Here is a 25,641-nt window from a genome sequence, read left to right as displayed (position 1 = left end):
AAATTTCGCACCCAAATAAAGGCGACCCTGAATATTTCAGCCCATTCATCTCTGCCTGAGCGGATTTTTTTGGATGGTATATTGCTATGGGGCAACGCTGCTGATATTAATACAATATTTGTACTGCAGAAGAGGGCTATTCGCGCTATTTATAACCTAGGTCCTAGAGAATCATTGAGAGAAAAATTCAAAGAAATTAAGATCTTGACTGTTGCTTCTCAATATATTCTTGATAATGTAATGTATGTTCATAGGCACATAAGTGAATTTGCCAGAAACTGTCATAACCATAATGTTAACACCAGGAACAGACATAAACTGATGATGCCTACTACTCGGCTTAGTCGAGTTAGTAAGTCTTTTGTGGGGCGATGTATATACTTTTACAACAAGATCCCAGAAAGTGTTCAAAACAAAGGTGTTACGTTATTCAAAAGAATTGTTAAAAAACGTTTGTGTGGTAAAGCTTACTATAACATAAATGACTTTCTTAATGATATCACAGATTGGGAATGGAGCGGCCGCCCTCAGGCTATTAAATAATAAGTTTAATTGTACAATATTACTTTGCAAATGTTACTTTAATTGTAAAACATATTTTTGATGAAAAAAAAAGCCCGCTGAGTTTGTTGCGCCCATTCTTCTCAGGCCTGAGACATTCACTTTGGAATGGGTGGTAGTTTTTTTTTTGACTTTCAATAAGTGATTTCACATCCTATTTTGAATAAAAATATTTGAATTTGAATTTAAAATTTGAATTTGAGTAAAACTTATTAAGATGTGGTCTATTGAATTAACTTGATCTTACAAAAATGTGAAACTCAGACAAGTCGGACACTCATAAGCGAATATTTCCAATATAGATGAAGAGCTCTTTGAAACAATTTGCTCCGGGCCCTGCGCTACTTTAATCCAACACTGCATAGTTAACTAAAAAACCAATGACATAGACGGTGACTATTACAGGGACGTGCCCTGTAATAGAGTCACCGTCTATGTCATTTTTAAATTGCGATCCAAACGAGACCTTGGGCCTACCATGAACAAAATAGTTCATGGTAGGCCCCAAGGTCTCGTTTCGTCAATTGAATCGCAATTATTATTCAATCGAATTGAATTTTTCTAAGACCAAGTTAATTCAATTGACCACATCTTAATAAGTTTTACTCAAAAAAATCCGCTCAGGCAGAGATGAATGGGCTTAAATATTCAGAGCCGCCTTTATTTGGGTGCGAAATTTCACATAATATAATCTATTTTTAGTATTTTCTACGCAAAATAACCGCTAAAATCATCCCATTTTAGGTTTCGAAACGCAACGCATATGGCTCGAATAAGAGAGACAAACTTATCAACGACTGTAGAGCGTCATCTCTTTCAGACACCGCGGACCACAGGCAAATTTATTTCGTTCATTATTCTTAAGCGATCCAAACGCCATTTAGTAAAACGCACTTCATGGTACTCATTTTAGTGGCATAAAAGTTGATGATAGGCCCTCTTATTTTAGTTCGTAGCTTGACTTTTAAGATTCGAATGTTCCAATTCAAAGCCGAATGGTCGAGATGAACTGTCACTTCACTCTTGGCGTTGGGTGTTTACCGATTATTATTCGAATAATCCGATATTTGCCGTAAAACACCACGAGTAGAACATTTACTTGTCAACAAGATAAGTACGCATTTAGCACGTATCGGCAGTATTGCAATCACTAGCTGGCGTCCATCATCCATGAGTACATCTCGTGCTTGCTTTATTTGGATTGTACACAAACATATGGACGATCACACTGAATACGCAACGTCAAGTGATGTGCCGGCGAGCGTAACATTGGAGATAAACAGATCGTACCTGTCACTCAGTAAGACTGATAGAAGTTTATGAATGAAAATGTTCGCCAAATAACGACTGCTCTTAATGATCTTAGTAACTATATTGAATAAAGTACTTGCGTTATCAATATTTGCCATAATATCACCACCTTCTTGGTGGTAGATATATTTCTGCCACCGCTTTTTCTCTTGCAATTCATGAATTTTTCTATAGAGTTCATAATAACTGTTTTGGGGTTATTTAAAAAAAAACAGACAAGTGCGAGTCGGACTTACCTAACAAGGGTTCCGTACATATTATTGACCTGCCTACTACCTGGGTACCTACCCTAAGTACCTACCTGTACATTTAAAAAAGGGAAGACATTATTTCATTCTTCGTCAAAAATTGAAAATTATTCATGATAAAATAATTAAAAATCTGTTTAAGCTTGTGCCAATGAAGCCCTTTCATACGATATCCTTATATACGGTTAACTCAATACAATAATTTGACCGCCGTTCCTTGGATAAAGACCCTGTTTTTTATATTTTATGATTTAATTACAAATATATAGTTTACTTGTTGTATAACAATACCATACTTGCCAAATTTCATAGTTCTCTTCATTAATATTCTTTCATATTCAATTTCAACTCGATACATACACTCGTCCCCCAGATAAAGGGCCTTAAAGATGGACGGACAGACCATAAAGTGATCGTATAAGGGTTTCGTTTATTCCTTTTGAGGGACGAAGCCCTATAAATGATGAACACTCAGCGGATTGAGCCTGCATGGTAACAAAGTTGTTCAGTAGTTACCTACGCTATATGAAATTGTGAATGACGTGGGAATAGTAAGTATAGTATTGAAGCCTGTAATATCTATGTTTTTACATTTTTTATGACTTACTATTACATAGGAACGGTAATTGGTGCATCAGAATTCTGCCCTTGCCCTCTTGCAACAACAATAATTGTTCTAGTAGGTAAGTATTTGATTTGGTTACTAAGGTAAATTAGCCTTCGTTTCATCATTAATTTAAGAAGAATAAATATGAATAAAAAAAGCAACAAAGACTTTCCCAAAATACAATCAGCTCACTTCAATGTTACCTTCTATTATACATAAACATAAAGACAAAAGGTGAACTTTGTCATTACTAAATCACAACGCTAGAATTGCAAAAGACGCGTAGGAAGTGAAAAGTAGAGATGTGCTGATGACATCGTGAGTTGTGACCGTATATTAAGGCGCGGACTGACTTGGATTGTAAACTCTACAACCAATAGTACAACAATATTTGTGTTGATCATGTGGCTAAGCTGCAAATGGGCATATATTTTACCGGTTTTCTTTTGTTTATTCAAAATATGCAAATTAAATTGAATAATTGTTCGGTTTAAGTTTTAGAAACATACTAATTCTATTAAATTATTTAAAAATAGAATGTTGCTATCGCTGAAAATTCAGAGATTTTAAACTCCTAAGTTTATTTTTGGGAAGCAACTTCCAAATTTTTTATTGGACATTTCAAATTGTATATAAACATTCTTTTCGGTCTTTAAGTCCTTCTTTTTGTGATGTATTTTTTGCGTAGGAATATTTTCATTGCGTTATGTTGTAATCATCTCTCTAAGAAACAAATTTTTGTGGATATTGAGGTATGACCGCGCCTTAAGGAAAAATTTGATGGATGCTGCTGCAATGAAAAGATGAAGGAGTCTTATACATAAACAAGATCGCAAGCCGCGATGGTATCTGTACGTCTGTATGTAAGTGTATGTGTGTGTATGGACTCGGAACCGTAGATTTTAAGAAATCTCAAGAAAACTACGAATTTCTTTTTTCGTATGTGTTTTTTTGAAATAACTTTTAAACGGCTGTACCGATCGATTTCAAATCAAAAAATTAATCAGCTCTTAACATCAAAAAACCACGTCGATCGCCATCAAGCCAGTCAGTATTGGTTGATTCATTATTAATTCGATTTATCGTTGACGAAAGAAAACTGAAAAAATTGAATAAATTCGAATGCCGCCAACCTCAAGAGGATCGGTTTATTCATTCAAAAGTTATTGCCGTTTGAAAATTATAATTTATAAAGGGTTTTATTTATTTTTTATCAGACTTTTCACCTCTAAGAGCTCAAAATAACAAAAATTTTATTTTTGAGCATGAAGAGCTTTAGGGTCAACCGTTTTCCTAATTTTATATTCCCCGTTGGCATAAAATGAAATAAAAAAGCCCGTGCACCTGTCCTCTTTTTTTTAAAATATCTTTGAAGGAAATCTTGCGTATTTAAATTAGTTTAATTTGTGTTTTTCTTATTAAATCTAGACATTAACTAAAAGAAGCAAAGAAATTGTCGGCTGTGGAGCATGTGTCCGTCCATGGAGTGGAAAGAAAGTATGATGAAAAAAAATATTTGGTGCTTTCTTTTTTGACAGAATTAGTCGATGAAAACCCTGAATGATAGTATTACAATAGCCTGCGAAAGACATTTATACTTCTTTAAATCTCCAAAAACAGTGGTGAACTCTGATGGTTCCAATTTTAACCACTTTTAGGCGACATTTGTCGTTCTTTGAAAAAATTACTGAATCCGAATGAATCTCTGTGTTTAGATTAGCACCCTCATTAGATATTACAAACGTTTTGTGTTGTAATGTTTCGGTGGAAAGTGCCGAATGAAGGTAAAACTTATCTAATCATATCATTTAGTCTTAGTATTTAAGTAATGAAATGTCATTGATTGAATTATTTGTATTGAAAATATATAGGTATTTAGTAAGTCAAAAATATAGTTTCGGGATAGGTACCTTATCACAAAAATTTTATAAACAAAACCTTCTCCGAAACACGCTGTATGCATCTTATTGTATAGGTAATTATCATTCTGAACGGTTCAGTAAATTTCACAGTATAACCAAAGGAAAAAGCCGGCTCTCCATTTACTAGTATAGATAATTATGATAAGCCCTGTTAAAACAAAAAACAACACGACTTGTCATTTGTAATTGTGTTGTTTATATAACTAAGGAAATGGCGTCCCCATCATCCGCAGAAGACGACGTTAGTTACGTGTGATTGTTGATATGACTACCTCCGTCCTGCTTGCTTTGCTTGAACAACCAATAGCGCCATTCGGTAAGTCATCAATCGAACTAAGAATATCACTCAAGTGAACAAACCCATCTCCAAAGTAAACGATAGAGAGTACAATGTCGAATTCGTACGGAGAGCAGTTCGAATCTTTTCCGCACCAGTGGCGCCCGCGCCAGTAGGACAATAGAAGTTGACATTAGAGGATAGGTAGGTACGTATTTGACGAAATCCGCTTTGGATACTCGAAATGGCCTTACCGAATGCCCTTACACAGAAATCACATTATTGAGTGTAAAATTATTCAGCCACATGTATTATACACCCAGTATAATTTTTAAGGTACGTAGGTATGTCATATCGATCTAGGAACAGTATAGTTGTACTGCATTGATGATTTTTTCTTAAGAAACGAATTCATCCAATAATTAAGAACAGGCTACTACAGTAACTGAAGTACTTCTTTACCTGTGCCGCCATTATCCTCTGCCGTTCCTTTATAAGTCCGCACTTAGGACACTGACAGTTGCGATACGCGCAAGCCTTCTTATGTCCTCGGAGACTGGATATAAGGCCGTGGTTCCGACATCTTGCACATTTCGGTACTCTTGCCCTGCCTCCATTCATCGTTACCTTTTAAAATTAATAACAATTTTCTTTTAATGAGAGTGAATATTACATATTTAAATAAAATACTTGTTATCGAATCAAAACACCTGTAATTATGATGGAATCGTAACATTAATTATTGCACACAGTGTGTCGCGTACTTTACAGCCTGCATTGTCATGTGTAACCTACCTTTTATTATACATGTTCATAAGTTTTATTCTTATGAAATATTTTTTATTTAATCATTTGCTCTATCTGTGACAAATAAATATCTAAAAACTTTAGGTTTTTCTTTTGTTACAGGTAAGGACAATTAGGTTAGAGGATATAATAGAATAGATCGTGGATGGTAGATTGTTTGCATATATTGGAGCGAATGATGCAATCATAATGAAGCAGAGTGTTGGCAAGTTTGACCTAAACATAAATTGATATCAGAGCACCAATAATAAAGAAGGTTTTGTGAGTGTTGATACGAATGGAAGCCACAAAAGATTATTGGCTGTGTGAAGTATTGTCAGCGGAGCCGAATGTGAGATCCGAAGTACTTCAAGGGCAATTGCATTTCCCCACACTGCTACTCCTGGTACATAAATGACATCCCCGTCATTTAGCGGGCGAGGCTGGCATTATAAGCGGATGATGCAACTTTCAACGTTTCTTCCAACAGTAAGAGCTAGTGATGGAGAGGTTACAATCCACTTTAGAGTCCCTTCCTAAATGGTTGCGAAAATTGAGGTTTCCAACTCTATTGAGGCTGATGTCTGAGGAACTTGGACGAAATTGATGATCTATATAAATTGCATATGGTCCAGACTGACCTACGCCGCAGTAGTTTTGTATCCGTTCCTGACTAAAATAAACCAGGATGGCAAGCATGCACAGGAGAATCTAACATGCATGCGACTGTTAACACTCGCCAATTTTTTAGAAACGCAGTCATGAAGAACCGAGAATCCTACTAGAGAGTGTGATGACAATCCGATGACGAGCGGAAATTGAATTTTTCCCCACTCGTAAGGGTTACTTTTATTGTATTAGTGTTTCAGTGAAACTTTAATGATACTCAATAAGCATCTGTAGGTATAGTATTCAATAGCTCACGCAGATGTAGTTAATGTTGTGAAAAGTATGATGAAACAGTTTGCCACATCCTAAATTACAATTTATTGTAAAATTAAATTCAATATCTATATTGTGAAATATTTTTTTACCAAGACCAAGTTTGCATGCTATTTGTAATGACTAAATAGGAGATACTTTAAGCTATTGTAAGACCAAATTTGTACCACCCTATTTGATGACAAATAAATAAATATGAATGAATTGAAGCGCAATGCTCTCCGCGAAGAATTCAGCCTCTCGGAGGACAAGAACTCGAAGCGAAGTTCATTAAGGCGTCGTCCCCCAGGTATATGATCAGCTTCATAGAACTAGCTCACCGGGGATAGATGCTGAACGATACAAGCGAGGCAGTGCGAAGATACCAGAGATCCGGAAAGGGTTGCAGTTGCTGGAGGAACATCTGCCCTCCTAACCCGCACATCTACAAAAAACATCAAACGACAAGCATTCGAACACGAATTACTCATTCCACAGCTTCGTAGTACGAGGAAGAAAGCTCCTTGAAAACCGCACTGTGAAGGACCGCCACACATCCAGATGGTGGGGATGATATCCTAACTTGTGGCGTGTCGTGCGACGGTGGAATTCGGCGGCAGGAATCAGGTTAAACAGCTCTTCGGAACACTCCCCGTGATAAATGCGGTAGAAGACACGCAATGAAGCGACGTCTCTACGCAACGCCAAGTGATCCAGCCGTTCACAGAGCGCTAGGTCACCGACAATTTGAGCTGCTCTGCGTTGCACGCGGTCAAATGGATCGAGCTGATACTGGGGTGCGCCAGACCAGAGATGGCAGAGATGCCACGGAATTGGCAATCGCTCGAAATTTCGAGACCCAGTATTCCGATACTAGGCGAGGCTTTAAGGGAAGTGTTGTCGAAGAGCGGTGATACGGCATATGGGGTTTTTTTAGTGGTATGCGGCATATTATTTTGTATGGTATGGTTACGCGCAAACTTGAGTCTTGTAACAAAAGAGACCTCATTGAATCCAGCCTTTGCCAATTCTGCCAAGAAGACACTCAACACAGCCTCTGCCAACGTGAGGGAAGGGTGCCTCAAAACCTTACTCCACCTCTTGAGCGCTATAAATCTTAAGGATGTGATTTGAATGGAGCATAACTCCGACTTATTAAGGACAGCATAACAACATAAGCAAGAGTGTGGGACTTATAGAACAGACATAAACTACTACTCGGATAAGTCGAGCTAGTAAGTCTTTTGTGGGGCGATGTATATGCTTTTACAACAAGATCCCATAAAATGTTCAAAACAAAAGTATTACGTTATTCAAAAGAATTTTAAAAAAACGTTTGAGTGGTAAAGTTACTATAACATAAATCATCATTATCAGCCGGTAGACGTCCACTGCTGGACAAAGGCCTTCCCCAAAGATTTCCACGAGGGATCGTCCAACGTATTCCGGTGATCTTCACCAAGTCGTCGGTCCATTTTTGGGGGCCTATCAACACTACGTCTTCCGGTACGTGGTTGCCATTCGAAGACTTTGCTGCCCCAAAGGCCATCTGTCCGTCGAACAATGTGCTCTGCCCACTGCCACTATAGTTTCGCAATCATTTGGACTACATCGGTATTCAAAAAAATTCAAAATATAGCCCTCTATAAAAAGCCCTCTAATAAGTGATGTCACATCCTATTTTGAATAAAAATATTAGAATATGAATATACCTAAGAGCGTGCGAACTCACAAGTAGGGACACAATAGATTTATGGATTTGAGTGTTACAGTTACACAGACCAAATAATAATCACAGACTTACAATATAATAGCGTTTAGACAAACAATGCGTGCCAGAGAGAAGAACGTCTCTAACGGTTAAACAGCAACATCGGAAAGGTATGTGAAAATATTTTTACTCCAACTGCCAGTCCGTCACCCACGGTTGGGATTAGCTTATTAGCCAACTTAGGATTTGAATATTAAACCTAATCCAACTAAGTAAAGCACTCATTGAGAAACCACATGATCTGTTATACTTTGCTAATAATTGAAACTTATAAATTATAATGCCGGGTTGCGTGGTAAAACTTTGTAAAAATAATACTACAAGAAATAAGAAAGACACTGAGATCACATATCACCAGTAAGTATTTTGTATTTTATTAATTTCAATGTACCTAAATTAACATGAAGCGTATGTTATAAACACGCTCACAAGCATCTAATAGTTGTCGTAATAGAAAAGCTATTGATGTAAGGTAGTGCGGTATCTAGTTGGAGCACAGCGAACATCAATCCTTAATCTAAGGTTGTGCGTTTATTTCTGAATCGTGTTTCGTTGGCCCGTCGTACTCATTCAAAGTAACTTGTAAAATGTATGAAGATGTAAATAATTGATATAAAAGAGTATCTAGCCACTTCTTCTCAATAAAGCTCAAGTTTTCAAATTGAATGTAAATGGTAATTGTTTAGAACAAACCTCCATAATGTTTATTTATTTATTTTATTTATTAGCATCGCCATCACAATAACTAATTAAATTAAATATTATTACTTCTAAATAAGTCTAAGTGTTATAAAGAAATGGCTCTGTCGTAAATCCTATTACTCCACTGCTGAATATCTAAATGATCGGACAGCCTGGGACTAGATTGTGATTATTTTATAGCGACTGTACAATATTGTATATTTTTATTGAAAAGAGCGCAGAAAAAAGAATGCTGGGAGAGTTTCTTGCGCCGCTTCTTCTCTCTCAGAGCGCCATTTGTTTCCGAAGCGGTAGTAGTATCTAGTAGTATAAGAAATGACATCAAAAAAAATTCTAAAGGAATCAATTTTGAGAAAATAAATGCCTTTATGCCTTTATTGCACTTACAGGCAACGACCACATGCAAGTTTAACATACCGATACATCATATTCTAATTAATAATAAGATACAATACAATTATATAATTAGTTTCTTTAAAGAGAGAATAAATTTAAACGAACAAAACTTAAGTACGGCAGAACTAAAATATTACAATAAATGAATAATTTTTATTCAACAGCAAATTATATTCCTGTCTAGCAACACATCAATTTCAGAAGTTTATACCGAAAAGCAGAGAACTTATCAATAAAAATGTCTATACTTCGATCAACTTTCGGAAGGCTACCACAGACATGGATCCAAATAGATGCCGCGAGTGTATGTACTTCGCGTGTAAAAAGACAACAAAAAGAGGAACAATGTTCATCCTTTGACGCTTTTATTTTATTTTTTATTATCATTTATAATACATTGCCGATTTTAGTTATAAGCAATACCAACTATTGATGTACTGAATACGTCAACTAATGATAAACGTTAGGCTCGATGCACTGGCATTTTAAGGACGTCACAGTAAGTACAAAAAAGGGCACGCTTGGTTTTCATATAGACGGAGGGATTTCCGTTATCTACTTGGATCTATGTCTGTGGTGCGAACAATTCTATTAAGAGTACGAAAGTGACCTAGGTTAGACTTTGCAGTATTTCTTAAAAATGTATCGTGCCTGCTGATTCTCGGGAGTCTCATGAGAGCGGATATATTATTTAACGAGAGAATATCGGAGCAGTTCATTTCAAAGTTAACAATTTTACATAAATAGAGACATTCCAATATTTGGGCTTCCCGAGAGCTTATGCAAGTGGACCTCCATCTTCCTCACTGGGCGCAGCATACAGGTCGTTTCTTCTGTATATCAATGATATGTTGGACACCTCCAACATACATTGCTATGCAGACGACAGCACTGGTGATGCCGTATACACGGTCCATGCAGGTCTCTTTCGGTAAAACGTCGATCACAGTCGGGAGAAAATTGTTAGGAGAATCGAGTCCTCTCTTGAGAAGGTCGCGGAATGGAGTAAATTGAACCATGTCCAATTTAACCCCAGAAGAATCAAGTTTGCGTGTTTACCACTAAAAAGTATTGCTGTCATCTCTGGTCTGGCGCACCCCAGTATCAGCTCGATCCATTTTACCGCGTGCAACGCAGAGCAGCTCGAATTGTCGGGGACCAAGTGCTCTGTGAACGGCTGGATCGCTTGGCGTTGCGTAGAGATGTCGCTTCATTGTGTGTCTTCTACCGCATTTATCACGGGGAGTGTTCCGAAAAGTTGTTTGACCTGATTCCTGTCACCGAATTCCACCTTCGCACGACACTTCATTGTGCTGTGTTTCCAAAACTATACGACATGGGTACCTTCAAAAGAAGCCCGTCAGCCTTCCTTAAAGGCCGGAAAGACTCCTGTGATTCCTCTGGTCTGAAAATGTGGGCGACGTTGATCACTTAACACCAGGTGACCCTACGCTTGTTTGTCCTCCTATTCCATAAAAAAAAAATCCTCCTATCAGACAGTGTGTGCATCTTAAAATATCGCAAAGGTTCGGAATAGTTTTCTAAGATGATAAGAGAGATGCCAAATAAAACGATTTCGGATTTTTTCCAATCTACTACTGTATATTTGGTAGTGAGGACAGGTTTTTACCTACTTATGTTTTTGCATATGAACAAATATCTTTTGAGTTTGAGGCGTAAATCATTAATTTTACATTTAAACCGAATTATATTTACTTACAAATAAAAATTAAATTGCACTTACAATAAATAGCAGTAACTTTTATTTCGTCTCGAACCACAACACTCAATCCAACAATTCACAATCTCTACTTGTATGATCAATAAAATATCTTTATTTTTAAATAACATCAGCCGCCCACATCTTAATCCACCCTGAAACTAATATCCAAATGCTCTCGTGTTTTCACGAAACGTTAAGATGGCAGGCGTTGCCGCCCATTTTGTGTATCATAACTTCACCAATGAAAAATAAATCTACTCACGAAGAGATACAGCTTATTCTCGAAAGATTACAGCAGCTTCCCGCTAATATCATTCCGCCCTCGGAATATTGCGGACCAATCGGAGTCCACCCGTGTTGGTTGATACGTTGGTTAAATACTAAAGTTGAAAAATAGAAAAGTAATGTTGGTTTTGTTTCATTTTGAATCGTGTCTAATGACGTTATTACATTATTCAATCTGCAGAAAATCTACTTAGGAATTCGAAAATTGAAGAACTTGTTGAAAAAATTGAAGTAAGAACATATTGGCTCCAATTTTGAATTGACGACCTGTATAGCCGAGTGGTTAGCGATCCTACCTACTAAGCTAGAGGTCCCGGGTTCGAATACCGGTAGGTGCAAGCATTTATATGATGAATATGGATGTTTGTTTCCGAGTCATGGATGTTTATATGTATTTAGGTATGTTTATGTGTATGTTTATATGTATTTATATATGTTTAAGTAAGTATATTGTATTAAATATATCGTTGTCTTGCAACCCATAACACAGGCTATATATGCCTAATTTGGGGCAAGATAATTTGTGTAAAAAGTGTGTTAATAATTATTATTATAAAAAATTTAGTGATGTCAACGACAAAGAATCAAGCCGATCGGAGATGACATAACTATCGACACTCATGAAGAGCCGCTCATTAAAAGTACTCCATGTGAGGCCGAATGTGCGCATTATAAATAGTTGCCAGCGGTAGCTTAAAGTGTACCTAGAAGGCTTGTACTGTCTAAGTAAGTAAACCCAGGGTATTAAAGGCCAATTTGGCTTTTTCTTCCAAGTAACAATACGATTCATGGTTTGGCAGTTATTTTATTGATGATTTGATAAATAAATAAGATAAATATTGTATCTATGTTTTGTTCAACTCTCAGGTTGTGGCCTCATCTACACGATCTACTTTACAGTTGATAAGCTGCTCAATCCCAATATATTGTGTAATAAAAAGTAGTGTTTCTTTCATTTTCAAAAAACTATGTACAAAATTCGTAATAAATCACACTAATTTAGTAATTAGTTAACCTTACTGTATAATAAAATGTTCATTTAAGAAAAAGTTTAACAAAAAAGTTTATTTTTTAAATAATTGAAATATTTGGTTATTATTTAGCAAATCAACCGAATATTCGGATGAATACGAACATGAAACAATATGGCGAATGTAAGGAACACGAATATTCGCCCGAACATTCGCACTCGCATCTCTCTATTATAATATAACTAGCTGACCCGGCAAATGTTGTTTTGGTACGATGCGATAGTTTAAGGTTAATTTAAATTGAGAAAAAAGAAATTAAAGTAGATATTAAATTGCCATCTTGCAACCTTTTGCGAATATGTGGATGGAACAGAATAATATGATAATGGCGATTAAAAAATACGGGTTTAACATAAAACGGTGAAAATTTGAAGTTGTATCTATTTTTAATGCTGAATCATAATAAAAATTATAAGAAATTAAAAAATATATAAAAATATATTTAAGGTTGGGTCACCCTTATCAGTAAGGGGTATGAAAAATAGATGTTGACCGATTCTCACACCTACCCGATATGCACAGAAAATTTTATACAAATCGATTTAGCTGTTTCGGAGGAGTTTGGTAGCTAAAAAACACCGCGACACGAGAGTTTCATATATTAGGTACTATAAGTATAGGTACGTTTTAAGCTTCGTAAAATTTCTATAATCTTTTAAAGTGGACTGTGTTATATTTTATACTAGCTGACCCGACAGACGTTGTTCCGTATATAATAAATAAAATAATGTTTTTTTATGAATTTGTCAATAATATATCATAAAATCAACAATTGCTTCGTAAAAGTGCACCCTGTTGTTGTAATAAAATTGTTTCACAGCATAACTGTCAAACCGTTGCGTCAATAAATTCGACGGGGTACGCATCAAAGGAAAAACAAATTTGTTGTTTTTATTTATTTTCGAGCATTTTCCTATTTATTCACCTTTTAAACCTTCCCTGTACTTCCACAAATAATTCAAGACCAAAATTAGCCAAATGGGTCCAGCCGTTCTCGAGTTATAGCGAGACTAACGAACAGCAATTCATTTTTATATAATATAGATTAAACTCCCAAATGATATTAAAATACACTGGCCTTCAAAAGTAATATCACACTTTTAAAATTGGGATAACGTTTTAAGTTCATAAGATATACTTTCGAAATAAAAAGGACTCCAAAGAGAATTTAATTTTGTACATAAAAACTTTATAGTCGGTAACCTTATTTTAAGAATTGGCTGAAAAAAAACTTCAAAAACAAAACCATTCCTTTTTCAAAGTGGACGTTTCCGAATTACAATTTTACCATTCACATTTTTCTTTCTGTTTTAAATTTTTTTCAAGATCGATGGGTCTTGTTTTAAAAATTTATGCTAAAAAGCACAACATTTATTTATCATGCCTCTTTCAGTTGAAGAATGTGCTAGGATCATGGCTTTTCTGGAACTTGGCATCAGTATGCGTCGCACTGCAAGAATGAGACAGAAGGTAAAGCGAAGGTACGAAGAGACTGGACACCATCTGAGGAGACCTTGTAATGGCAGACCCAGGTGTACCAGTGCCCGAGAAGATCGTTATATTATTTCCACTGTGTTAAGAAATCGCCACCAAAATGCAGTCCAGCAACAGCTACTTCAGACCCGGAGGGACTACATTAATGACAGTACAGTGAGAAGAAGACTTGCTGAAGCAAATTTGAAACCCGGAAGACCAGCGAGTGGCCCAAAACTCGAGAGACAGCATCGAGTAGCGAGACTGCGATACGCCCGTGAACACATGCACTGGGATGAAGAAGAATGGTCAAGAATTTTGTTTGCAGATGAGTCTCGATTCTCCCTTTACACTTCTGATGGAAGGCGAAGTGTTTACAGGCAACCTGGTGAGCGATAACTTCAAGCCTGCATCTCAGAAAGAGTGGAGGCAGTGTACATGTATGGGCTGGCATATCTTCAGAAGGTCGCACAGAGCTAGTAGCCATAGAAAATGGCACCCTCACTGGGCAAAGATATGCTCAAGAGATTCTCAATGAGTATGCAGGGCCGTATTTAGCAAATATGGGTGATGGATCGATGCTGATGCATGATAATGCCCGGCCACACACGGCTCATATCGTACAAGAGTATATTCAGGAGGTCGGTATCAGCGTGATGGCTTGGCCTTCAAGAAGTCCTGATCTCAACCCGATTGAACACGCCTGGGATGAGCTTGGGAGGCTAGTCAGAAATCGCAGACCACCTACTACCCTCAGGGCACTAAAGGAGGCCCTGGTAGAAGAAGTAATGTATAATTTTAGTTTCTAAGAATTAAAGCCTAAAAAATTTGCAACAAAAAGGTTTTTAATCTTAAATCTCTACCTTCTATAGTTAAGAAAAAAAAATAATTTGAAAAGTGTGATACTTACTTTTGCAGGCCAGTGTATTACCAATTAAAACAAAATCTAAAAATAAATTAACACCCATGGCCTATTATCATGTGAAAGGTTATTTGAATGATAAAGATAGTTGGGAATTGGGATTAATGTTTCTAAATTTATTGTGAATATTGTTATACCTACTCTTGAATTTGAACGCTATTGTAACTTTTGTACTTCATGCCAAATGACTTGCACTAAATAACTTGTAAAGTTTTACAGTGAATAAAGATATATTTGAACTTGAATAAAATTTCATTGTAAATTGTTAAATGAGTAAAATTTTAAAAGTTAGGTGCTTATGTAATGAGCCTAATGAAGATCATCTGCATGTAAAGGATCTGCTTTGTCACCTTCTACTGCTTTTTTCAAAAGATTTCAGGTGCTTTAGGTATTTGGATGCATTTTGCACTTGTGGAAGCTTGGAGCGAGGTGGAGTGGAGGTGGATTCAGCCATGTTCCGTTCAGTTAATTACAGTTACAATGTCATGGAATGATCATATTATCATACGTCATGTTGTCGATAAAAAAGTGCTATTATAACACTCCCTATCAGAATAGGATTCAGAGGCACATGAACCGGAACTTATTGCCGCATATTACTTGCGATACACATCAAAAAAGTCTAAGCAACATGTACTAATTTAAATTTTAGGATGGTTGTTCACATTATAACGTATTTTATTTTTAAAATAATATTTTTAGGGTCCTATGATGTAAAAATAACCGCTGTTGTCTTTATAAGTTCTTTTAATAACAGAAATTAACAAATTAGAATATACTGCAGAAACTAAGGTACATAAGCAACTAAATTTTTTTAACAAAATGAAATTTCTAAAGAAAATGAATTTATTGTGGAAGAACAGGATAATTTAATACAAAGTATGGCCTCCTCTGCTGTTCAGAACTTGTCGGCAATGATTATTCATTGAATTAATGAGATTGTTTATGTCATCTTTCGGTATTCGCTTCCAATAGAATTGTAGCAAATTCTTCAGCTGTTGGGTTGTTGTCACTCCGTCCAAGTCATAGAGTTGAGGTCTGGCGATTGTGCAGGCCAGGGCAATACCCGGACTTTCTCCATTGCCAAGTATTGACTGGTTCGCCGAGCTGTATGTGAACGCGCATTGTCATGCATTAACGTAAAATCGGAGCCAAAGGTTTGTGCAAATGGATGGACATAAGGTCTGAGAATATCCTATTTTCAGCGTTCATGTTTCCATTTACAAAAACGAGCTCAGTCTTCCTGTTCTTCATAATACTCGCCCATACCATAACTGTTGAGCCGCTGTATGGATGAACTTCCTGAATGCACCTAAGCCTTTCAGTATACTTCAGGAAATACACGACGGTACACTCGCACTCTTCTTGTATGAGGCCTAAACCCGAATCGCGACTCATCGGAAAACATAATTTTATCCCATTGTTCCTGGGTCCATGTTCTGCGTTCTCTACACAATTAATTTCGACGAGCGCGATTCCCGTGACGTATCGTTGGGCGTGGAGCTCGTAGGCCATACTCATGCAGTCGATTACGCACAGTTTGGGGACTTACATCAACACCACTTGAATTTTGTAGCCTCAAACTTATCTCTCGAGCGGTTAACATCAGCTGGCGTCTTGTAGTCAGTTGTATGTACCGGTCTTGCCGAGGGGTTGTTCTCCTTTTACGGCCTGAATGCAGCGGGTTTCCTTGTATTATTGTAGCGCTGCCAAACGACAAATAACACTTCTATAAATGCCAAACTGCCGAGACACCTGAGATTGATTACTTTGCGCTTGCAACATCCCTACAGCTCTTTGAATTTCATTTGCCGACAAATGACGTCGCTCCATGACGTAAAGAATATCTTACAATTCCATTTTGTCGTCAACTTTATTTAAATGGTTGGTAAAATTATAAAATCAGGACTAAACGTAGCAATAAAAACGCACTTAAATTCAAACAAATTCCCTTTCATTTAATTTTATGAAAAAAACAAAACATAATTGAACTTTTTTTATAACCAGTATGTCATCAATATCAAAAAAGTTTACATACCTATGCACTTTGAGTGAAAAAAGACTAAGAAATTAATTAATATAAACGGTAAATTTGTAATATCATGCATGTTGCTTAGACTTTTTTGATGTGTGTATTAAAAGACAATCAAGTCAATAAGTCAAACTAGAGACACGAGGCCCAGATATACCGATTTGCAGAGGAGTGCGACGAGGAGATCCACTATCACCCAAGTTATTCATAATGGTAATGCAACACATCTTTGATAATCTCAACTGGCAGTGGGAAAGGATCAATATCAATCGAAATCGACTTACTCACCTCAGATTTGCGGATGATATTGTTTTATTTGCAGAAACAAGTAAGGGCTTAGAAAAAATGTTAAATACTTTGAACACAAAAAGCGAAGAAGTATGTCTTAAAATGAATGAAACTAAAACCAAAGTATTGACAAACAACCACACAAACATAATTAACTTGAACGGAAAGCCGCTTGAATATGTCAATAACTACAAATACTTAGGTAAGCAATTATCATTCGAAGACAATAACGAAGAACAAGAGGTCGAGCGCCGTATTAACATGAGCTGGAATACGTTCTGGTCCCTATCTTAAAAGGAGTATTTCCCCTCCACCTAAAGAAAACCGTCTTAGATACCTGTGTTTTACCTACTCTCACATACGGATGCCAAACGTGGGCGTATAATACAAAAATTAAAACCAAACTTGTCTCATGCCAGAAAGCAATGGAAAGGAACGTACTAAAAATAAAAAGAATACATAAAGAAAAATGTGAAGGGATACGACTAAAAATAAAGGTTGTAGATGCCTTACATTACGCTCTGAAACAGAAGTGGAAGTGGGCTGGACATATGTCCAACTACATCTTGCTATATAGCAAGATGTAGTTGGACCTCAGAGGCAACTATGTGGGAAGTGCCAATAGGAAAAAGGAGAAATAGTATGTCCTAGGAAAAGGTGGATAGAAGACATTCAAGCGACAGCATTAAAACTTATGGAAAAAGATTACAAGGACAGAGTGGCATGGAACAAGATGGAGGAGGCCTATACCCAAGAATAATTCCTAGCAATAATGATGTAGACAGTACATAACAACAGTCATTAATACAAATAAATAGATGTACCTAATCATAGATATAACTGTAAGAATGTAATTTAATAGTAGATTGGAAATAAATAGGTATTATTATTATTAATAGACGATATGGATTCTGTATTCGAGACCATATAAAATACCCGCCGTATTTACCCCCGTTCCGGGGCGTAAATACGTAACCATATTTCCTCCGCTCAAAAAAAAAAAAAAGGCGCCGGTCCTTACCCGTCTTTTCCGGCTCTCCTATTCATCAGGCGTAGTCCCAAAATAATGAGAGGCGGCTTTAGTGCATCCGATCCCTAAGAAAGGTGTACGCTTGGATCCGTCCAATTACCGCCCCATTCCCATTACCTCCATTTTCGTCAAAGTAATGGAATCGATTATCAACCGCTGGCTTCTAGGATACTTAGAGGAGCACCAGCTGATGAGCGACTGCCAGTACGGTTTCCGTCAGGGTCGCTCAGCTGGTGATCTTCTTGCATACCTCACCCATGCAAGCGGTTGAGTCGAAGGGAGAGGCGTTGGCGGTGAGTTTGGACTTTGGACATAGCGAAGGCCTTCGATCGGTTGTGGCATAAAGCGCTTATAGCGAAACTGTCATCCTATGGGCTTCTCCAGAAGTTGTGCAAATAGGTCGCTAGCTTTTTGGCCGATCGGAGCATCAAGGTTGTTATCAAGGGTGCATGCTCCGACTTAAAACCCATAAACACTGGTGTCCCGCAAGACTGCGTGCTATCCCCTACACTGTTTCTTCTGCATATCAATGATATGCTGCAAATCAGCAGTAGAGCAGCGGCTCGAATCATCGACGATCAAGTCATCTCCGATCGGCTTGATTCTTTAGCATTGCGTAGAGATGTGGGTTCTCTCTGCATCTTCTACCGCATTTATCACGGGGAGTACTCAGAGGAGCTGTTCGGGTTGATTCTAGCGGCCGAATTCCACCACCGGACATTACGTGCAAAGTACCATCCGCATCACGTAGATGTCTGACATTCCACAACCGCGCGTTTTTTTAGAAATTTCTTGCCTCGCACAGCCACTTTGTGGAATCAACTACCGGCGGCGGTCTTCCCGATTAGATACGACTTAGGGACCTTCAAGAAAAAAGGATACTCCCACCTTAAAGGCCGGCAACGCATTTCTTGACACACCTGTTGTTGCATATGTACATGGGCGGTTGCCTCACCTCTCCCCATCCCGTTAGCCTCTTGCCCGTTTGCCCCCTCTCATATAAAAAAAAGCAAAGCAAAGTCTAAGCTTTCTGTAATTGTATACGGTTATTAGAAGTAGTAACACTACGTCACGCGCGAGACGGCGTGAACATGAGGCAAGAACATTGTTTAGCAAATAAATTAAATCATTTAGTAAAATGATTGAAAATGTCAAATTAGTTAAGTTTAAGGATAACTCATTAGAAATACGACACACCATTCTTTTTAAGTTTGGATATGCTGTTCTTTGGATAGTTTTTCATTGAATACTTTGTCATTGCATTCAAAGCGCGGTCGCAACACAACTGAACGTAAGCTCGACCTCGAGGCAGTTTTGATTTAGAAAATTTTTAGCGCGATTGTGATTCTAGTTGTTTATTGTACGTCAATATGAAATAATCAAAAATTCTTATAGAGTATCAAGAATCTATTCGCACCCCACATAGCATCACTGCGCCGTGCTGCACCGCTCCGCTCCGTCCAACTTGGGGCCGCGTACATATTTTTAGTCCGCTCAGCTCCGCTTATACTGTTTCAACTGTCGCGGAGTGGATATTTCGAGTATTGCGATTGATCAATTCTCGGTCCGCTCCGCCTCAGTGGCGACGCACCCAAAGTACCGCTAATGGGTACACAGAACACTTACTCTAATGAGCCCGGGTATGAGTAGGCATGTAATAAAATGCACAGAAAGTAGCGGTGAAATATTGATTCATAGCTTCTTCAAAATTGTATTAAGAAATGGTGGTGCTTTATTCGTATGCTGACAACATTGCATGCCGATACAACAACAGCGCAGTTTCCAGCCCTAACTGACTCATGGCTTTAAAACATACATATTATATGTATGGTTACGGTACAGCTGACGTCACTGATAGGTTCTAAGACAAGAAAACAGATTGCTGAGGCATGTTCTGAAGAATTCACATCACTTGGTGCACCCTCTGCACCATACTCACTCGGTGCAGCATAAAGGTCGTTGTCGACGGTTATTGCTCGAATCCGAAGCCCGTGAACGCTAGTGCCCAAGGCTGTGTGCTATCTCCTAAACTGTTTCTTCTGCATATCAATGAAATGTTGGACACCTCCAAAATACATTGCTATGCAGACGACAGCACTGGTGATGCCGTATACACGGGCCATGCAGGTCTCTCGGGAAATCGTCGACCAGTGCCGGTAGAACCTTGTGTCTCCTATAATATTCTCTTGGGGTAAATTGAACCTTGTCCAATTTAACCCCCAGAAGACTCAAGTTTGTAAGTTTACCACTAAAAAACATCCCTTTTGTCGTATCATCGCTCCCTCGCCTAGTATCGGAATACTGGGTCTCGAAATTTCGAACGATTGCCAATTCCGCGGTCATCTGGAGGGCAACGCCAAATTGGTTTCGAAGAAACTGGGCATAATTAATAGAGCACGGAAATACTTCAAGCCGGCCCACATTCTAGCGCTATACAAAGCGCGGGTCCGGCTACATATGGAGTATTGCTGTCACCTCCGGTCTGGCGCACCCCAGTATCAGCTCCATCCATTTGACCGCGTGCAACGCAGAGCAACTCGAACTGTCGGGGACCCAGTGCTGTGTAAATGGCTGGAACCCTTGGCGTTGCGTAGAGACGTCGCTTTATTGTGTCTTGTACTGCATTTATCACCTGATTCCTGCCGCCAAACTACACCTTTGCACGACACGCCACAACTGAGGATATCATCCCCACCCCCTGGATGTGCAGCGGTCCTCCACAGTGCGGTTTCCAAGGAGTTTTCTTCCACATCCAAAAAAAATTTCTACACAACCAAAAAAAAAGGGGAGATTAAAATAAAAAACTTCCGACTTTTTATATTTTATTACTTAAAAGTAACATGTCTACGAGGAAGCTACAGCTTTTTTAGGAGTAGGTTGTCCTTCTTTGAAACCATTACGGAAGCGTCTCCTAACAATCTTCAAATGACGCATGCGGCCAGTTCCTGTGGTCTTCCTCCTTTTAGCTTTTACTGACCAGTGATCTGTAAATAAAATTGAAATATATATATATATATATATATATAATAATAAAATGATCTTTAGAACTGTCTCTACATCTTTCTTTAAGTGTCTTAAATACCAATACCCAAACAAATTACTTGTACCCAAATGTGAATGGACACTGCCAAGAAAATGTTCATTACATGGTGATAAAAATATACAGGATGGACCAAAAGTCCGTTTACATTTGAATCGGTTGCCGCGTCTAACAACGGCGGCGGAGCGGGGTGGAGGGGTTACGCTTTGCAAGAGCGGCCAATGGGAATTTAGTACCATGGCGTCGTTCAGCGGTAGTCAACGTGCGTTTTGTGTACGCGAGTACTATCGAAACAACGATTCTGCGATCTTAGCTCAACGAAAGTTTTGCAATCATTACAAGATACGACACAAAAATCAAGCTCCATCAGGTGTGTTAATTAAAAAATGGGTGCTCAAGTTTGAGAAGACGGGTTTAACAATGGATTTACCTCGATCTGGCCGGCCTGGAACGTCGAGGGACCCCGAAAACGTGGAGCAAGTAAAATCGTCTGTTTGTGACCAACCTGGACTTTCAACTCGAAAGCGGTCTGCTGTCCTTAACGTGCCAAGATAATGATGTATTAAACCGCATTCTCAAGAAAGATTTAAGTATACATTCCTATAAAATCCAAATGGTGCAGGAATTAAGGCCTCAGGACCATGCCACTAGGTTGCAGTTTGCCAACGAAATGGTAGAGTGATTCACCAGTTTTACAAACATTTTTTTCCTAACAAGGCACACTTCCACCTAAATCAACATGTTAATAGACAAAATTGTCGTTATTGGAGTGACACTATGTCATGATGATCAAAAACCCCTGCATTCCAGCCAACCAACCCAGTAACTCTTGACAAATTAAAGGATCATATTCACACAGAAATCCAAAACATCTCAACAGAAACATGTAAAGCTGTTATCAAAAATTTCTGCTCTAGATTGCAGCAATGCCAGAATAATGAAGGATTGCATATGGATGATGTGATTTTTAAGAAATAAATTCCCCTTTTGTTTACTATTGAAAACAATAAACAATTTTGATCTACTGTAATTAGTTGTTTTTAAATCATCATTCGAATTATAAACGGACTTTTGGTCCACCCTGTATAATAAGTTACCATTTAAAAGACATGACATGTAATAATCTTAAGAATAGATTAACAACATGGCTAACAAAAAATTGTTTTATTCAATAAATGACTATTTAAATTTAATGAAAATTGATTGATTGTAAAACTGACCTTATTCAAATACAAATAAAGATTATTATTATTTATGGTAAACAAACACTTGCACCCTGCATGAAAATTAGTTATTTTCAGACAATCACACATTTTAGATTTTGTTTAATCATTCAGTATTTAAAAAACACGCGCCATGAATTATATTAACAAAAGCAGTAGCTTTTATTAATATAATTCAAATTTTATTAATATAATTTAAACAAAAATAATGAATTTATATCATTAATTAGTAAATTAATGATATAAATTATCCTGAAGGAGATCCTCTCGTGCTAATTTGCTTTTTTTAGTTTAAAGTTTTAAAAATGAGTGTAAATTATGGCCAAGGAGAAATTATTTATACTTTTTTAAACTATAACATCACTGATTAAGGACATTTTGATAGTAGATAATCCTGGCAACCGCTGAAAGAATCATTGGTTTTTTTGCCACATTTGTGAGCTGTGCCTTGTGTTAGATTTCTAACAATCTACTTTTTCGTGTGTTTGGTTTATGAGTTAGACCATGTTATTCTTTGGTCTGATGACTGTTAGTGAACATTTATCCTTTAGTGGATTCTAATATTGAATAATCTGATCATAGTTCATGTAACAAACATAGAGGTAAGTATAATAATTTTATAATGATGTTATTTAGGTATTATAAAATGGCATGGCAAACTATACAACAACTGTTTTTAATTTACAGATTAATGAAAGCAGGTTTTCAATATTATTTTACACTTATTTGTTTCAAAGTGGACTAAATATCAACATAATGATGTGTTCAACTGTTATTATTATAAAATTAAACATAACATTATTATATATTATTTTTCTACAAATTTCTGCTTTATCATTGTGATTTAAGCCCAATGGAAATAAATAATATAGACACAATTAAAATCACATTTTGGAAAAGATAATAAGTTTTCAAATGGCTGAAGTCAAGGAGCTAGTAGAGCAGGGTTAAGAAGAATAGGTTTGAATCTTAGATGTATTTGTATTGAACATGTAAAAGAAGAAGACAAGTATCGCAGCTATAAGGACATACACCAACACACAGTATTATAGTATGCATTAAGTGTCAGAAGATATGATGAATTACCAGATGAATTATCATTGTCAGAGTAATAAAATAATTTTATTAATTCATCATACTACATCTACTCAATACATTTCATTCACTGCATAAAAACCGTTAAGTTCATTCATTCATTGAATAGTTGGTCTCCCATCTCGGTGAATTATCTCTGATAGTACATATTTGTTTAATATTTTAGGACACATAAGAAAAAAATCGATAATAATTACAACACCACCCTTCAAACTAGAACAAAACACTAAAAGGTGTGAAACCAGTTTTAAATGTGACAGACAATTCCATACTTGAATACTTGAATTTGTATAATCAGTCAATAGCCAAGGGTAGACAACTCTTCTACAATTTGGAATGTATATGGTCTGGTGATACTTGACTCTCTGTTTCATAAGCAGCCAGGCAAAAATTAAATTATATTAAAAAAGCTGTGATAACCACTAGCAAGTTGTTTCAAAATTAATAACTTTATTACCTAGTAACATTTGCACCACCACCAAAGGTATGAAATTCCAAACAAAAATATTCCAAAGATCTAACATCAGCAACTCTGACTATGAACATCATTCTTCAACAGAAGTATGATCAACAGCATGGTATAAGCAATGATTATAATAACATATAAAAAGAATGGCGGTGAAGAGAATGCTTGTGAAGCAAGATCATTTTATGATCTAAACACTGCTGTACTAGTTCAAATAGGTAACATCTGTTTTTGATTATAAGTCAATTGTGAGTTTTTGTAGCGTTCTATTTTATATTCTACTACTCATACTGTGCTAAAAAGTATCTAAACACATAATGCATACTGTCATTGGCATTTGGTATATTATACCACACAGCTATATTATACCTTGGGGATAGCAGTAGACTAACTAAAGTTAGCAGTAGACTAACTAAAGTTATGAAGTTGCCAAAATATTTTTAAAGAAGTAGAATATGTCAGATTTCAGAGAGGGTAAAGGAAGATCACAGAGACACATGAAACAGAGATTCATGCATGTTTTATTTTACTGTTTAATTCCCTAACAACTTGCCACTTTGATATTATTTAAGCTGAATGATTGTAGCTACAATCAGAAAAACCCAAGTTCTATGGTTTTGGATACCATCAGTAGACTTATTTCAGTAAATACTGTTAGTATTATTTTAATTTTAAGCTTTTATAATATTATATTTTAGACACCATACCAATAAAGGTTTAATAAATTCGTGACTTTTAATACTTTTAAGTAAGTACCCTTATAAGGCTGTAATAAATAAATCATAAGAGTGAACTAATTAGATTTGTTTGAAATATGTAGCAACACAATGCTATAAGAAACAATGTATCAACTAAATATATTCAATTTCTCTTCCTACATCTACAAGAAAATATTGTTTGCAATACAAATATTTTCTCAATCATTGTAGGTTTGATACATTTAATGCCTAAACAATATAAAAGTTTGATGATTTATAATTATTATATTTAGTAAAGTAATGTAATAACCTACACTGACAATTAACTACTTGACAATGCCTACAGATAGCAGAGCAGTTGCCGATGTAAATATCATAACCTTAATTTTTTCGTAGTATATAAAAACTTACATGAACGAAGTTTTGCAGCTGGGTATCCACATTGGGCACATTTTGACTTTTGGATGTGGTAAGATGATCTTCCACACCTTCTACATAACGTATGAGTCTTATTTCGGCGCTTTCCGAAACTTGAGGTTCCTTTCGTCTGTAATCAAGTATTAGACGGCTGAGCACGTTACAAATAAAAATAAATGTAATTAAACAAATAACATATCAAAAAGTCAATGATCATATTCATTTTTCACAAATAATTGCCACAAATACTTTGATATTGAGAGATAAAGAATTTAGAAAAAGGTACACTACCATTTTGGCCGAGTTTGACAATGAAAGAAATAGTTTTGAAATTCCTTCAATAACAACTATCTGTCACACTTTGTGTGTCACTTGTCTAATGTCTATTTGATTTATATTTTTTTTAGAGCATTGGG

At 36.7% G+C, this 25,641-nt stretch overlaps 2 protein-coding genes across 2 annotated transcripts in view; both read right to left on the bottom strand.

Annotated features, from left to right (window-relative positions):
• The window catches only part of LOC126968190 (doublesex- and mab-3-related transcription factor dmd-4), a 45,369-nt gene extending 26,960 nt beyond the window's left edge, over positions 1-18,409 (bottom strand). The window contains exons 1-2 of the mRNA XM_050813048.1: positions 18,404-18,409; positions 5,389-5,553 (exon numbers count right to left, since the gene is read on the bottom strand). Of these exons, the coding sequence (XP_050669005.1) occupies positions 5,389-5,553; positions 18,404-18,409 (171 nt within the window). The remainder of the gene's footprint in view (positions 1-5,388; positions 5,554-18,403) is intronic.
• Positions 18,410-21,095: 2,686 nt separating this feature from the next.
• LOC126968503 (60S ribosomal protein L37) lies at positions 21,096-25,641 on the bottom strand. The gene is made up of 3 exons (XM_050813581.1): positions 25,517-25,641; positions 25,220-25,355; positions 21,096-21,270 (listed from the first exon to the last, which is right to left on the bottom strand). Exons 1-3 carry the CDS (start codon positions 25,517-25,519, stop codon positions 21,131-21,133), a joined length of 279 nt encoding a protein of 92 aa, XP_050669538.1. The 5' UTR covers positions 25,520-25,641; the 3' UTR covers positions 21,096-21,130.

The sequence above is a fragment of the Leptidea sinapis genome, chromosome 15 (genome assembly GCF_905404315.1).
Source record: "Leptidea sinapis chromosome 15, ilLepSina1.1, whole genome shotgun sequence".
Classification (NCBI taxonomy): Eukaryota; Metazoa; Arthropoda; class Insecta; order Lepidoptera; family Pieridae; genus Leptidea; species Leptidea sinapis.
This window is presented reverse-complemented; position numbering and strand designations above follow the sequence as displayed.

Bases quoted from the DNA above. Each gene is read 5' to 3' on its own strand.
- LOC126968503 (XM_050813581.1), bottom strand. The intron at 21,271-25,219 runs GTAAGTTTTTAT...TTTTATTTACAG, and splicing joins AGCTGCAAAACTTCGTTCAT to ATCACTGGTCAGTAAAAGCT.